This window comes from Falco naumanni, chromosome 5 (assembly GCF_017639655.2).
Source record: "Falco naumanni isolate bFalNau1 chromosome 5, bFalNau1.pat, whole genome shotgun sequence".
NCBI classification, from domain to species: Eukaryota; Metazoa; Chordata; class Aves; order Falconiformes; family Falconidae; genus Falco; species Falco naumanni.
The window spans coordinates 25,215,131-25,229,150 of record NC_054058.1 but is presented as its reverse complement, the minus strand read 5'-3'; the positions used below and the strand labels follow the sequence as shown (position 1 = coordinate 25,229,150).

Here is a 14,020-nt window from a genome sequence, read left to right as displayed (position 1 = left end):
TGAGAAGTCACCCCCTGAAAAATTATAAACTTTTTCTTCAGCTGTATGCCTGGAGGGCCTGGTAAATACTTTCCCACCATTCCTCTCAGAAGCCTGTAGAAAATGTTATGGTAATTACTAGAAACTCATTGCCTCATACCTCATCCCCTTCCTTACTGCTGTATCTCATGCAAAGGCAACAGCTACTCCTGCATTCCGCAGAGGGAAAAACAGCTGGCTAAATGCCTGTGCATCAGCAGCACTTGCAGGATGTACAGTAACAAGTACACTTTGCCTGGGGTGGATGGATCCTTTGCTGTGGCATAAGCTGTATGCCTGTACGCCCTGGGATGTGCTGTGTTGTATCCAAACAGCAAAAAGTGGTGCGGCGACCAGCACCTCAGAAAAACCTTAGGCACGGTAGCAGAGTGAAGCCTCCTCACCTGAAGGAAAGTGCCCCCAGGGGAGAAAATACCACCCCGTCACCAAGAAAGCAGCTCTAGGCTTTAGCATTGGTGCTTCCCTACCTGCCAGGGAGACCGCAGGCGCGGCAACACGCAGCCAGTGCTGGGGAACGCGGGCGAGGAGCGCTGCCAGCTCGGGTGCGTGGTTCCCCGCGCTCTGGGTCGTGTTGCTGGCTGCCGGCTCAGGGGGGACCCGAGCGCGTCCAGCACGGGAGCCCCTCGGCCCCAGCAGGATGCAAACGCGCGCCCCGCCGCCTCCCTCCGCCGGCCTTGCCTGCTCCTCGCGGCGGGAGCCCCGGGCACCGGAGGGTGGCGGCGACCCGGCGGTCCCGCCCGGGCCCTGCAGCCCCCCTAGCCGCCTGGGGCGGGTCTCCGTTCCCCCGCCGCCTCTCGCATGGTGGCGAGAGGAAACCTCCCTCCGGGGGCGGCCCTGCACAGCACGGGGCAGCGCCACCCGGAGACCCCCGGCCCGGCGGAGGCGGCGGGGCCGCGGCCGGCGCAGACAGGGGTTAACACCAGCGAGCGGAGCGCACCGCACCGCACCGCCCCTCGCATCAGCGGCCCCGCAGCGCCGCCGCTCGGCCCCGCCGCCCCGCCTCGGCTTCGGCCCACCGCCGCCGCACACATGGCCCGGGCCCCGGTAAGTCCGCCGGGGGAAGGCGGCTCCTCCGCGCCCGCCGCAACAAAAGCGGAGCGGCAGCGGGGCGGCGCCGGGGCGGGGGCGGAGGGGGCCGGGCCGGGCTGGGCGAGCGGAGCCCCGCCAAGTAACGGGCCGGGAGCACGGGGCTCTCCCGGGGCGGCCGCCGCGGTGGGACTGTCGGGGCGCCCGGGGGAGCGGGGCGGGGCAGGCACCCCGCGGGCTGCGGCGCTCGGTCGGTGCCGGCCAGGTGGCGGGGCCCGCGCTCCGGCGGCGGGGAGCGGTCCGGTCCGGTCCGTCCGTGCGGGGGCGAGCGACTCCCGGCGGCCTGTAGCCCCGCCGTCCCGGTGGGAGGGCAGCCGGAGCGCGGCACGGGCCGTGGCGTCGTGGAGGGCCTGGCCGCAGCCATCTGCTCAGCAAAGCTCTTGCGTTCGGCTCGCTGAGCCCGGAGCCGGCACCCCGTGTGTACCGGCCCGCGGCGGGGCTGGCGGGGAGGGCTGCTGGCAGCAGTGCCCCGGCCGTGCCGCGCCGCGGGAGCTGTCACTGCCCGGCGGCGAGAGGGGACGGGGGCCCCGGTGCCTCAGGCGGCATCTGGCCGCTTGGGGAGCTTTCTGGGGAGAGGGGAACGCGCTGGTGTGGCAGGGTGAGGCCGGGGCAGCCTGCGGCTTGTTAGGGATCCCACCCGGCAAGGTCTATGCCCGGGGCAGTCCTACAGGGAAGCAAGCAAGCACTCTTGCTCCAGGGCTTGCACGTTTCCCCTGTGTTACCTGCCTTCAGCCTTGGGAAAGGTTATGCTTCCCAAGACAAATGGAAGACTTTGAGATAGCCTTCCAAGTAGCTCTTCTAAGGATTTCCATCAATGCATAGAGACAGAGCCTGTATTTCGCTCACATGTGTTTGTGTCACTTAGGCAGCATAAAAAGAACAGGCGTCCCCAACTGTCTCCACGGGGATGTGCTTGGTGTTGTGCATCCTTGAGGAGAGCTGCCTTTGCCCCTGTCTCCTCACAGCCCTGGGCAGAAGAGATTCAGAGGAGGCTTGCGGGAGGAAAGGTGGATAGGGGATTCTCACTTTTAACGGTGGTCTCCTGAAAGCCAAAACTGACCACTGCAGTTTAGAGCAGGTCTGAGGTAGCTCTAATTAATTCAGAGTGGAGATTTAGAAAACGGGAGCTGGTTCCTGAAGAGTTCCCACTCTGCTTTTAGCAGCAAGTGCTGCCTCCAGGTAGCTTCACACTGTTTTACTTACAGATATAGCCAGTGTTTATAAAAGGAACAGCACTTCAGCCAAAGTTCCCATAAATCAGACTCTCTCATTTTCTGAGAGACACAAGAGGAGGTTCCTAATGTGAATGTTTATCCTGTGTGTTTCATAGCATCATTTCAGAAGTAGATGACAACCATGTGCAAACACTAACACAAGGAGAATGCTAGACTAGCAGTTCCCTTGCAGGGTAAGGCCTTCCTGCATTTAGAAAGCATGCCTTGTGTATATACGTATATATGTTTACACATATATTCCCAAAGAATATTCTTCCCTTAATGCTTCTGAGCAGAAACACTTCTATTTGATTAAGAAAGGCCAGCGATCTCCCATGACATTCATTGAATGACACAACAAACCCATCTCTCTGCCGAGGACAGAGAGCTAGTCATGGTGACACAACCACAAGCAGGAAAAATGGATTATTTTTCCATTTTGCCTTGTTCAAGAATAGCCATTTCCCAAATTGAACAATAGTGAGTGAACAGTTTTATGGGAGAGGGCAATATCTTTTCAATGCAGTTATTTCCAAGCAGATAACATCTTTCTTATTGAATCCTGAGCAATGTTATTTCAGGTGCTTAGGTTTCCCCATGCACTTGGAAAAGATGGGTAGATGGGTTTTCCCCTTGTTTCCCATACTGTTGGCATGGGGAAGCACTGTCGACTTTGACAGTGCCTCAGGCCTAGGAAGGAGGACTCCTTCTCTTGTTTCCATCTTCCCATATATGCCCTCTGAAAGTGTATCTTACTTAACACCATGTAGAAGAACCACAACGGTTGATCCTCCTTTGCTGCTCACTTCTTTCTGTTCCCTGCGTCAGCACTGGTTGTCCACTGAGACACATTTGCATTGTTCAGGGCCATCAGCAGCTTCAGAGCAGCAGCCTGCAACTCTTCATCCCGTGCTGCCTTCCCCATGGTCAACAACTGCTGAAGTGTTTGCAGTGAACTCTGCACATGGGTATCTTGTAGCCTCAGGAGGACATCTTGGATGTCACTGGTGGACAGCTCTCCTTGCTGATGGCCACTGGCTGTCACCTCCGTGGCATGTGGGTCAGAATGATTTAGTTGCATGCTACTTGATTGTGGCGTGCCCTTAGGTAAGGAGGTGGAGATCACAGCTACTCCTGTGTTAGGGCTGGAGCGGCCTGGCTGGGTGGTTGTGGGAAATGTGGGGAAAAGGGGCTGGTTTCTGAAGATGCTGGACAACCCTGCATCATTGCTTGTGGTCATGTCATTGAAGGTTTGTGTGCTGTCCAGCTTGGCTTTGCTCTCTCCTGGGCATGCAATCCTCTGTGGAGGAGAAAACACACCTCTGTAGAGTCGGTGGGCTTCAGGAACAGGCACCCCCATCCTGTTCTGTGGGGTTAGCACTCACTATGTAATCCCATCTTTCCCACTCTCTACCAAAGATGAGCTCAAGAAAGGAAAGAAACCTTCTTTCCTTGTCAAGTCTCCCATAAGTCGTAAGTCATCCCCTGTGACTCTCAGTTGTCTTTCTCTTTACTTTCCTTTTCTTCTAGCCTGCATGAATCACCCATTCTCCTGTAGTAACCTAGATTGTCTCAACTTTTTTGGGAATAAGAGCTGGAGATATGGGCTGAGGTGATCCTCAAAGGTTCATTTTCTTGAAGAATACCTTCTGCAAAGTCTCCTTTTGGCATGTGGGTGCAGGTGCCATCAGTGTAAGCCCACCAGTCTAAGATAGTCAGCTTGGTGATTGCCCCCAGAAGGCAGGCTGCCCATGGCTCTCTTCTATCCTCTCTGTCTTTCAGCCTACTCTTTTCCCACTTCCTCATTTTCAGGACTCTCCCTTTGCCCATTACTTGCCCAGAGCACACCATGGTCCTCAGGAAATAGCTGAATAACTCACCTTAATGAAATATCTTTTCCTAGTACAGCGATAAAAAGAAAAGGTGCAGAAGTTGGGGAAGGCAGAAATTCTTGGCAGTTCAGAGCATATGGGTCCTAGAAAGAGGCAAATAAAGACACAAACTTGGTGATAAACTATAGTGTTGGGGTCCCACTAGCCCTCAGCAATAACCTCACTGTCGAATGACATTGCTCCATGAAAACCCCCATGCCATTTGGGTGCCTCCCTGAACCTTGGTGAGAAACTCCACTGCTTCTTGGTCATCTCCATGACCCAAAGTGTGAGAGGAGGCTGGTCCTAGGGACATATGTGGATGCAATCAAGTGTGAGAGAGGATGCTCATGAGCAGAGGTGTCTTCTCCTCACTGCAGGACTCCTACCCACCCCTCTCCCCCACCAGCTTCTGAGAACCACCCCCACCCAGTGATCAGGTCCAGTGCTGGCCATGCAGGACCACCATCCATCTTGCTTGCCCTTGGGAGTCATGATGGCTTTACCCTCAGGGATGACTCCGTGGTTTTCGTACTTGTCCAGTCTCTGGACCAGGGGGTTCTGGCAGCCGTACAGTGCACGAAGGAGGCAGGCAGTGCTGGCGTGGCGGGCAGTCCGGAGAGACCTAAAGAACTCACGGTACTCTTGGTCAGAGAGTGGTGTTCCTGGCTGCTGCGCCTTTGCACCCCAAGGGCCAGCTGTGCAGCCCCAACCGATGAGCACTGGTGAAAAATAAAATGCAAAGAGTCAGAGAAAGAAGGAAATGCTAACCATGGCACATTCAGAAGAGCTGGAGGGCTGAACCTAGATCTCTGTTGCTTTCTCAGGGTGCAGGATCCAGCACAGGGAAAATGCAGTAACAGGCTCAAGACAGGGGGTCTAGAGCTGGGGAAAACCTGCTCTACCCATATTGAAAGGGTGTGGTATTTTGGGGACAATACATGGCTGAGAGCCCTTCACCAAAGCTCTGGAGATTAAAATCTTGAACTGGGAGAAATGTCTTGGCAGTCATGGCTGAAACTGCAAATGTACCTCTGCTGTCGGGGCTGGATCAAGGATACTCTTTCCTTTCAAGATTTTAGCCTCTGCAGGTTCTGTTCCTCTGGGTAAGTGGGTCCAGACCCCCTGAGTTAATGGAGCGTGCCCTTACAACGGTCCAAGCATTCACTGAACCATTATGCAAAACTTCAAGTCAGTTCTTTCCTGTACATTATGAAAGCTTGTGAAATCAAACCTTTGGAGGTTAGTTGTGCCCAAAGAAAAGCTTCATGTGCAGTCATAATTTCACCTCCTCTTGCATAAGCTTTTTATACATTTTTTAAATACACAGCAACCTACTCTTCTTTCCTAAAGACTTGGCAGCTCTTTAAGTGTAGAGACTGGACCTGCTCTGGCAAGGAATCAGTTTCCTAGGTTAGGCACTTACTATTTTCAGGACACCTGCCTCATTTCCCACAGCTTGGAAGGTGTATGGAAGAATGAATCAGGAAGACACTGGAAGGGCAAGGATAGTTTTGTGGATACTCTTCCAACAAGTAGGTTTTATTTTTGGCTACACAACAGAGGCTCCTGTAGGATGCTAAACAAGTACCAGGTTTCGTAACATATTATTAATGGCATTTTCCTTTACCTTGTGGGTTGCCATTTATAGGAAGGCTGAGCTCTCTTGCAGTTTTGGAATCTGCATATGGTGTATTTTGAATGGCAAGTAAGTGCTACATTAGCGTATGTACTCTGAGAAGCCAGGGCTGAGATATCTCAAACTGAGATTCTAGAAGTAGTGGATGTTTTTGACTTTAATCCCTCACTGACCTCATTTTGCCATTTGCAAAATCCCTATAAGCCTATTAATAGCTGTGAAGCTCTAAAACATAGAGTATGTAAAAAGTTCATGAGGAAATGAGCCATTCTGTCTATAGCAGAGTTCAGGTAAATAAATTGGAGTCAAACACTGAACAGTAAGGGTGGCATAAGGTACTGAATAAGCTGCTCATTAGAAAGGTGGTGTCCATCCAGGGACTAAAGAAGATAAAACCCATGTGAAAACAGTGAAGCCAGGTAATTAAAGTGCTGGGTTACTATGCCCATACATGAGGGGAACAAATCTAATGTTCCAAAGTGACTGTGATTCAGGCATGCTCCAAGTTTGACTTTGCAACTTCTGTAAAAGTCTCTTAACCTGTAATATCTTTTTTAAAAAAAAAAAAAAAAAAAAAGAAACCAAAAACTTCCTCGTGGCCTATATCTGGTTAACATCTATGCCATTTTATTAAGACCTATCTGTCTGTAGATGCAGCAGGGTTAAACAAAAGCATGTAACTTTCTTCCCAAGAGGACACCAGGGGCTGTCGCAGTGAGGCAGTAGGAGAGGTAGGAGAGGACAGCACACACTGCTTTGCCAGGTGACTGGGGGTGGGGGGTTTGCAGAAAGCAGGGAACGAGGAGACTGTGAGATGTGAGACCCCTCCATGGCCTCCTGATAGGATGTGGCCGGAGCAGCCTGGCCTTTCTATCCATTGCTTTCAGGTATATCCCTTTCTGTTTGCCTTTACTCAAGGTCCTCTCTGAAATCCTTTTCTCCTGCCACCCCAGTTGTATCACCTGGCCAGCTCCTCCCTTCTGGCTTTGCAGGTCAAGTCTAATCTCTGCCTTTGTGCTCACGTCTGGTCAGCTCGAGCCCTCCTCCCTGGCTCCGGGGTCACTCTCTGGCCCTCCTCAATGAATAAAATACCAGCTCCAATGGGTGAAGACTGGCAAAATTTTAACCATCCCAGATCTTTGCACCTGAGGTGTTCGAGGGTGCTCCTGTCTCTTCCCCTTGTGTCCAAATTGCCAAAGCTGAGGGGCGATGGGGAGGGGTAAAGAGCAGCCAGGTCGGCTGCCCTTCCTCGGGGCCTGGCCTGACGGAAAGGCATTCCCTACTCACCAGACAGAACCAGACAGGCCCAGTTCGCCCACATCATGCCGCGTGCGGTGCCTGTAACAGCCTGGGGTCCCTGCCCTGCTGGAGGTGTCACCTCCGCTGCTCGGGCCGCCGTCCTCGCACTGCCGCATCAGGTTTCCAGGCAGCGGGCGGTGGCGGTGGCGTTGCTGTGGTGTCACAGCCCCTCAGTGCCAGCTGTGCCTCCCCTCCTGCCCGAGCGCCGCCCCTGGGTCCGTGCTGGGGGCGGCAGCGGTGGCCGCCTGCCTGAGGCTGAGCTCGGGCACAGGCCGTCCCCGGCGGGGTCTGCCCTCCTCCTCAGTGCCGCTGGGCCCAAACTCGGATTTCTCCGAGTTCGGTTTCCCCAGGGTGACATCCACTGCAGCTTTCTGTTCTCCATGTCTCTCCTGTCTCCTCAAGGCTTGCGGTGGTCTTAGTGGTGGCTCGTCCACCCCCGGCCAGCCACGTCCTTCATCCTTCATGGGGCAGCCCCTCGGCCTCTATCTGTCCGTCTTCACAGGAGCTCAGCACAGCCCGTCACCTCCCTGTGCTGCTGGTCACCTCTCTCGTTCCTCAGTCGGCCTCACAAGGACTGGGTTACCTCGTCAGCCAGGACACTGCCTGGGGACTTGCCTTTGTCCAAACGTGGCTGCTCTGCAGGCTGGCACCTTGTCCCTGTCTGGTGCTCAGTGGTGGTCCAGGTTTCACCTCTTGTTTAGGGACAGATCTTTACTACCTGTTGCACAACACGCTTTTCTGTTGTATCCCACAACTTGCCTGGCTCTACGCAACATCAGTCATCTCCTGCATCCATCTTCTGCCTTCTGTAGGTGCTCACCTACCATTTCAGGGTGCATGTTGACCACGTGCTTACAGTGGCTCTCAAACAACAGCAGGACAGGACTGAACCAGAAGGACACGTTTCCCCTAAAATTAGAAGGATGGTTCAGCAGGGTCAGGCTCACCTACAAAGTGGTACTGCCTTGTAGGTGTTATCTTTTATTAAATTATATAAAGATTATTAAATGTTATCTTGTAGGAGTGTTGTCTGGGGAGAGAGACCTCAGGCTTCCCTGCCTCTTACTTGGGATCAGCACCTGCAGCTGCAGCCTGCTGCTGGGAGGAGTGGAAACACCCTCTCCCCAAGGGATGATGCCCACCAAATCCACTGTGGAGGAGGCAGTGGGGAGCAGCAAGGACAGGACTCCAGGCTGAGGCAGAGCCAACAGAATGTCAGTTTTCCATTTTATCAGGAGCTTTCTTTTATCATGGTGGTGTTATGCAGCCAGGGAAATCTTCCCTCTGTCTTTGGGAGGGTCTGGCAACTGATGTCTATTGCAGTACTCTCCTCTGGTACACCACTGAGCAGCCAGTTCAGTTTGTTTCTCACTTTGAAAGGAAAAGATGCTGGTTCACATTTCTTTTTCTTATGAACACCCAGTCATGAATAATTTTACATTTGTTCCTAGTGGCATAGTGGGAATCCACATGACCAAAATGGTCCAACGCCATTGCAGAGCTGGCATTCACATGTGTAGGTTTTAAGCGTTTTCTTTGTGTAACCTGTACATTTCTAGGACATCACTGAGCCCTCAGAATCTTAAAAAGCCTCTGTACAAACACCACTGCACAAACGTAGTGCTAAAGCTAAAAATGGGTGACCTAATTTCCTATCCCTCAAACTGCCCTCCTGCACGGTGTACTTCTGCTTGAAAAAGCGATCCTTGAGAGGTGGGGTTGCATGTTGGCGGTCAAAACTGGCCAGAATAAATCATCTTGGTGTTCCTGCATAAACAGCTGTGTGTGACTGGTTTTTTTCTGCTCACTACCAGCCCTGTAAACTCCATTTGGAATGAGGCAGCCAAATTGCCAGTTTTCTGGAGCACAGGACTGGAAATTCTGCCTTTAGACTGCTTCTGTCAATAATGTGTGAGCAGAGCAAAACCTTTTCTTTTGCCCAGACCTGTGCGTGCTTAGCTGAGCCACTGAGACCAACCAAGCAAAATACGCCTTCAGTAAAGGCAATAAATGGAACTTTAGACAGACGCAGAAAACAGTCCAGTTGTGAAGGTGGCATTTTTCCTCCGGCTGCAGAACAGAACTGCATTAACTACATTATGTTCTCATTTAGTTCACTAGGAAGAAAGGCGATGGAGAGAAAATGGTTTGAGGAATCAATATATGTCTTATACAAAACTTAATAGGAGACATTTTTGGTCTGGAAGCACAGCAGGAGGAACATCCAGACACTTGTGAGTAGGCAGCAAACTGGCAGGCAGCTCTCCACAGCATGTGTAGTTGACCCCATCTTTGCTACGTGAGCTGGTTATGGGACCCAAACAGTGGTGTCACGGTGTGCGTGGCAGAACAGACAGTAGTGACCCTTACTCATCTTTCTGGGTATGATTTTCCTCTGGTCAAGGTTGCTTTTGTCTCCTAAATACTTAGTCTCCTGTAATCTCACTCTACAGCACCACTACTATGACGGGTATTTATTACATCTGTTTTCTTTCCTCTGATCAGGATCTGCAGTCCCTGACTTGGCTTTAAGCTCCTGGATGAAGTGAAGAGAAACAGCTTTGTGGCCAGAAGCAGCTAAACACCAGGACAGTAGAGAGATTGCTCACAAGGTAGGAAATTGAATAGAGCATGTCTGGGAAGGGAAGGGAAGAGCTGAATGCTGAAAATTTGGTGTGTACTGTGCTGCACGCTCCATACTCACCCTGCCTCTTCTGCTCCTGTACTAGATAGATTCTGCTTTCGAGAAGATGCATAGATAGGATATGATAAAGATGAAACACACTTCTGGGGTACCTAATACCCTTTCAAAAAGACCCTATCCAAAACGAAATTAAATCCTGAGTATTTTTCAGCAAAGATTATACTCAGAAAGTTAGCAGCATAACTAACCACAGTGTGGCTTTTTCTTCCTTTCACACTGACAACATTTTTAATGTTTTACTGGTCAGCTCACTGCCTTGAGGTGCATGCCTTGGGCCAGTGCTATACCTTTATTTGTACTACAAATGTTTTTTAGCCCTGAGTGTTGTAAACACAACTTTGCCGATTGGTATAACCAGTGCAGTTGTGTCTTCCAAAATCTGCTGATCACCTGAATCAAAACCTGAAGGATTTATCCTGCTGCATTTACCTCATATTCTGACCTCCTACACGTAAGAGGATGATGTTAACTCTGTAAGTGGTGCCATCTAGCTAACTGGCTAACCTCATACTCCAGCAGCCATTTCTAAGGTGTCTTCTCCATGAGTATAACTAACAAAAAATCAGGATCCTCTAAATGTTTCAGTCCAAATATTCATTCCCATTCTTGACTAATAAAATAGTTTATCTTTACACTCGCCTGTCTGTTCTGTAGACAAAACCTAGATACAATTTGCTGCAGAATATGTAGGGCTTTCTTTTTAAGGGAAAGGCTATGACTGTAAAGAAGAAAGAAAATAGTCTAATGGGCAGGGGTGGATGTTCCTGTGGTGTTGGCTGCTTCCTTCCTTGATCAAGCATGGGAACGCTGCAAGAAGAGCGGCAATTCACAGGCAATAGGAAAAGAAGCAGCTACAGGGGGGTTGTTGAGGAGAGCAGTGGTGGTGCTCCTCTAACCTCGCTAGACGTAGGAACTTTGAGGACAAGCAAGTGACAAGTTTTGTCCTTTAGGGCTGTAACTTTATGATAGGGGACCCTCTTTGCAATCTGTGCCACAGTGGCTGCCCATCCTCGGATCACACTACCTTCCCGCACTCCTCAGTCTCCATGCCCTCACTCTGCCCAGAGAACATACTGAGGGGCTGGCTCCTTTGCTGTTAGCCAATGGGTGGCTGATGTGCAGCAGGTCTCTGCAGTTGCCCTGTTTGGACTTCTCCCTCAGAGAAGAGCAGGTTATTCATTGCTAGTTCCTCTGTTCGTTCCAGCAGGTGACAGGACCATGGGTGACACACAGAAGGGCGAGCTTCCTCTGGAAAGTCCTGTGAGAGCTGAACTGCATCTGTTCTCCTCCAAAAAGCTCAAAGGAGATAACCTCCAGGACACCGACCAAAGACAGGACCACAAGCAGGAGCTGGAGACAGAAAGTGAGGTGGAGACATCTTTTGGAAAGAGACAAGGAATGCTAACTCCCTGTGGGATGGAAGTTTGGGAGTGTGAGGACAGTGGCAGAGCCCACATCAGCAAGGTTATCCTTGCTGGGGACAAGCCACCACCCCTGTGTAGGAATGGTGCCATTTGGACTCAGCAGGTGGGAGAGAAAACCTACGAGTGTCCTGAGTGTGGGAAGAGCTTCAGCCGGAGCTCATACCTGAGCCAGCACCAGAGGATCCACCTGGCAGAGAAACCCTTCAGCTGCTCCGAATGTGGGAAGAGTTTCACCCGCAACTCGGACCTGATCAAACACCAGCGGATCCACACCGGCGAGAAGCCCTACCAGTGCAATGAATGCGAGAAGACCTTCAGCCAGAGGTCCAATGTGATCAGGCACCAGCGGACTCACACAGGAGAGAGACACTACCAGTGCAATGAATGCGGGAAGAGCTTCAGCCAGAACTCGCATCTCATCGTCCACCAGCGAAGCCACAAGGGTGAGAAACCCTTTAATTGCCCCCGGTGTGAGAAAAGCTTCAGTGACCGCTCTTCCCTGATCATACACCGGAGAGTCCACACCGGAGAGAAGCCCCACAAGTGCCAGGAGTGTGGGAAGCGTTTCCGGGACAGCTCGGCCATCATTCGACATCAGAGAATCCACACAGGAGAGAAACCATACGAGTGTACTGAGTGCGGGAAAACCTTCCGGCAGAGCTCCTCGCTGGTGACCCACATGCGAACGCACACAGGCGAGAAGCCCTACAAGTGCCCTGTGTGTGGGAAGGGCTTTAGCCAGAGCTCGGCGCTCACCACTCATCGCCGGATCCACGGGGGGAAGGTCTTGCCCATGTACCATGGTGGCCTCCTGCCCAACCCCTACCAGTGCACTGAGTGTGGCCGGAGGTGCAGCGACCGCTCCACTCTGGCCAAGCACCAGACCACGCATGCCGAGGAACGGCCCTACATCTGCGTGGAGTGCGGGGACAGCTTCCGGCGGAGCTCGGCTCTCAACGTGCACCTGAGGATCCACCGTGGGGAGAGACCCTACAAGTGTGAGGAGTGCGGAAAAACGTTCAGGCACAGCTCAGCCCTCGGTGCCCACCTGAGGATCCATGCAGGAGCCAAGCCCTATGAGTGCAGCGAGTGTGGGAAAAGCTTCCGGAAAAGCTCAACACTTAAAATGCATTTGAAAATCCACGCAGCCAAGAAACCTTATAAATGTACAGTGGGTAGGAGAATGCTCACGGCGTGCTCACTTCTGCCGTAAGGGCTAGAGCAGATGTTCAGAGCAGGAAGCAAAAGCAGTGTTTGGAGGTACGTGAAAAAGGTGGGTGATGAGAACCACGGTGGGAAGAGACTGACTGGAGACACAGTAACTCTGGGTGTCAGGGCTGGGTGCTTAACTCCAGTGGCACAAAACCCCTTGGGAGGTCTGGAAGCAGGGAGCTAGTCCTAAGAGCCGAGCACCGGTGGTTTAGGAAGAGTGCTGAGAGCCTGAGGAACGGGCACCAGCTTCTGGGTGCATTGGGGATTGTGAATTTGTAGTAGAGTAACAATTGGGAGAATCAAGTTTGTAAAATAACTTTACAGTTACAGAGGAGATCAAAATAAAAAGTTCCAGGTTGATTCTGACTCAAAACTTTGGCTTGTTAGATACTGTGGTAGTCTTAGGAACTCTCTCTTTTTTATTACCTTCCCTTATTTTTCATGAATGTAGTAAGTTTACCCAGTGTTTGACAAGGTGCTTCCAAATCTTTTGAGTCTAAGACTTCGGAGCTGAACTTCAATCTACATGTCTCTTCTTGCGTTTTTCCAAATGTTACATGGGACAATGAATTCCTACCTCAGCACACAAAGCCTGAGTGACATGATAGCTGAGTAATGCAAAACTGTCGTGGCTGTTTCCAGAAAACATGGATGCGCATGTCCAGTTGGAATGCTGCCCGTTGTCTGTGGCAGCTTCTCCCAGATTTGTCCTTGCTGGTTTGAAACACCTTCCAACTCGGGACATCAACAAAACATGGGCAAAAATGTGGCCTTACCTTATTTAACCAAAAGAAAAAGTATGTCCCCTCCCCTGAAGTTGTAGCGTGAACTGGTGTATGATGAATTCCTACTGGTAATCGAGTCTGTTTGCAGTTTTGTAGCCCTTTTTAAGATGGAGTACTCTTCTTCAGCCCACTATTGTTTGTGAAGTATTGACATACAAAGTTCAGCGTTAACAGTTAGGAATGCTATATTTGCATTTATTGCTATGCTACTGACTGTATATTACACAAACCTCCTCTGTATTGCTATGTTTTATTACTAGCTATGTGTTTCCCTCCTGAGTAAAACCTTTTTTCCCCCGCATCTTCCCGCTTTCTGTCCTCGGACCTGACGGGAGCGGAGTTGCGCCGGGGCCCTGCCCCACGGAGCCGGGGCCAGGAGGTCGCTAAGGCCGTCGGGCCGGGGCGCAGCCGCGGGGCCAAGGCCGGGCTTCCTCAGAGCCCGGGGCTGGCGAGCAGCCCCCGCCGGCCCCGGGACAACGCTCGGCAGAGGCGGCACGGCGGTGCTGCTAATGGCGGCCGGGGCAGCGGGGCCTGGGGCCGCACCGACGCGGCAGCCCGCGGCTTCCCAGGCGCCGCGTAGCGGGTGGCACGGCCCGGCGAACGGCCGGGGGCCACGCTCGTCCCACCGGCACGGCACGGCAGGCCCGTCCGCGCTGCGGGCCTTCCCTTCCGCCCCTTCCGCCCCGCGCTGCCCGTCACCGGAGCGTCACGGGAAGGGCGGGGGCGGCTCCGGCTCCGGGCGCCCGG

General features: G+C 52.3%; 1 protein-coding gene across 2 annotated transcripts; it reads left to right on the top strand.

Annotated features, from left to right (window-relative positions):
* Window positions 1-1,017: 1,017 nt before the first annotated feature.
* LOC121089640 (zinc finger protein 501-like) lies at window positions 1,018-13,892 on the top strand. 2 transcript variants are annotated; one of them, XM_040597032.1, is made up of 3 exons: window positions 1,018-1,083; window positions 9,654-9,760; window positions 11,060-13,892. In XM_040597032.1, exon 3 carries the CDS (start codon window positions 11,071-11,073, stop codon window positions 12,487-12,489), a length of 1,419 nt encoding a protein of 472 aa, XP_040452966.1. In that variant the 5' UTR covers window positions 1,018-1,083; window positions 9,654-9,760; window positions 11,060-11,070; the 3' UTR covers window positions 12,490-13,892. The 2 variants fall into 2 exon arrangements, with proteins under 2 accessions (XP_040452966.1, XP_040452964.1); XM_040597030.1 differs by having other exon boundaries at window positions 11,057-13,891.
* Window positions 13,893-14,020: the final 128 nt, after the last annotated feature.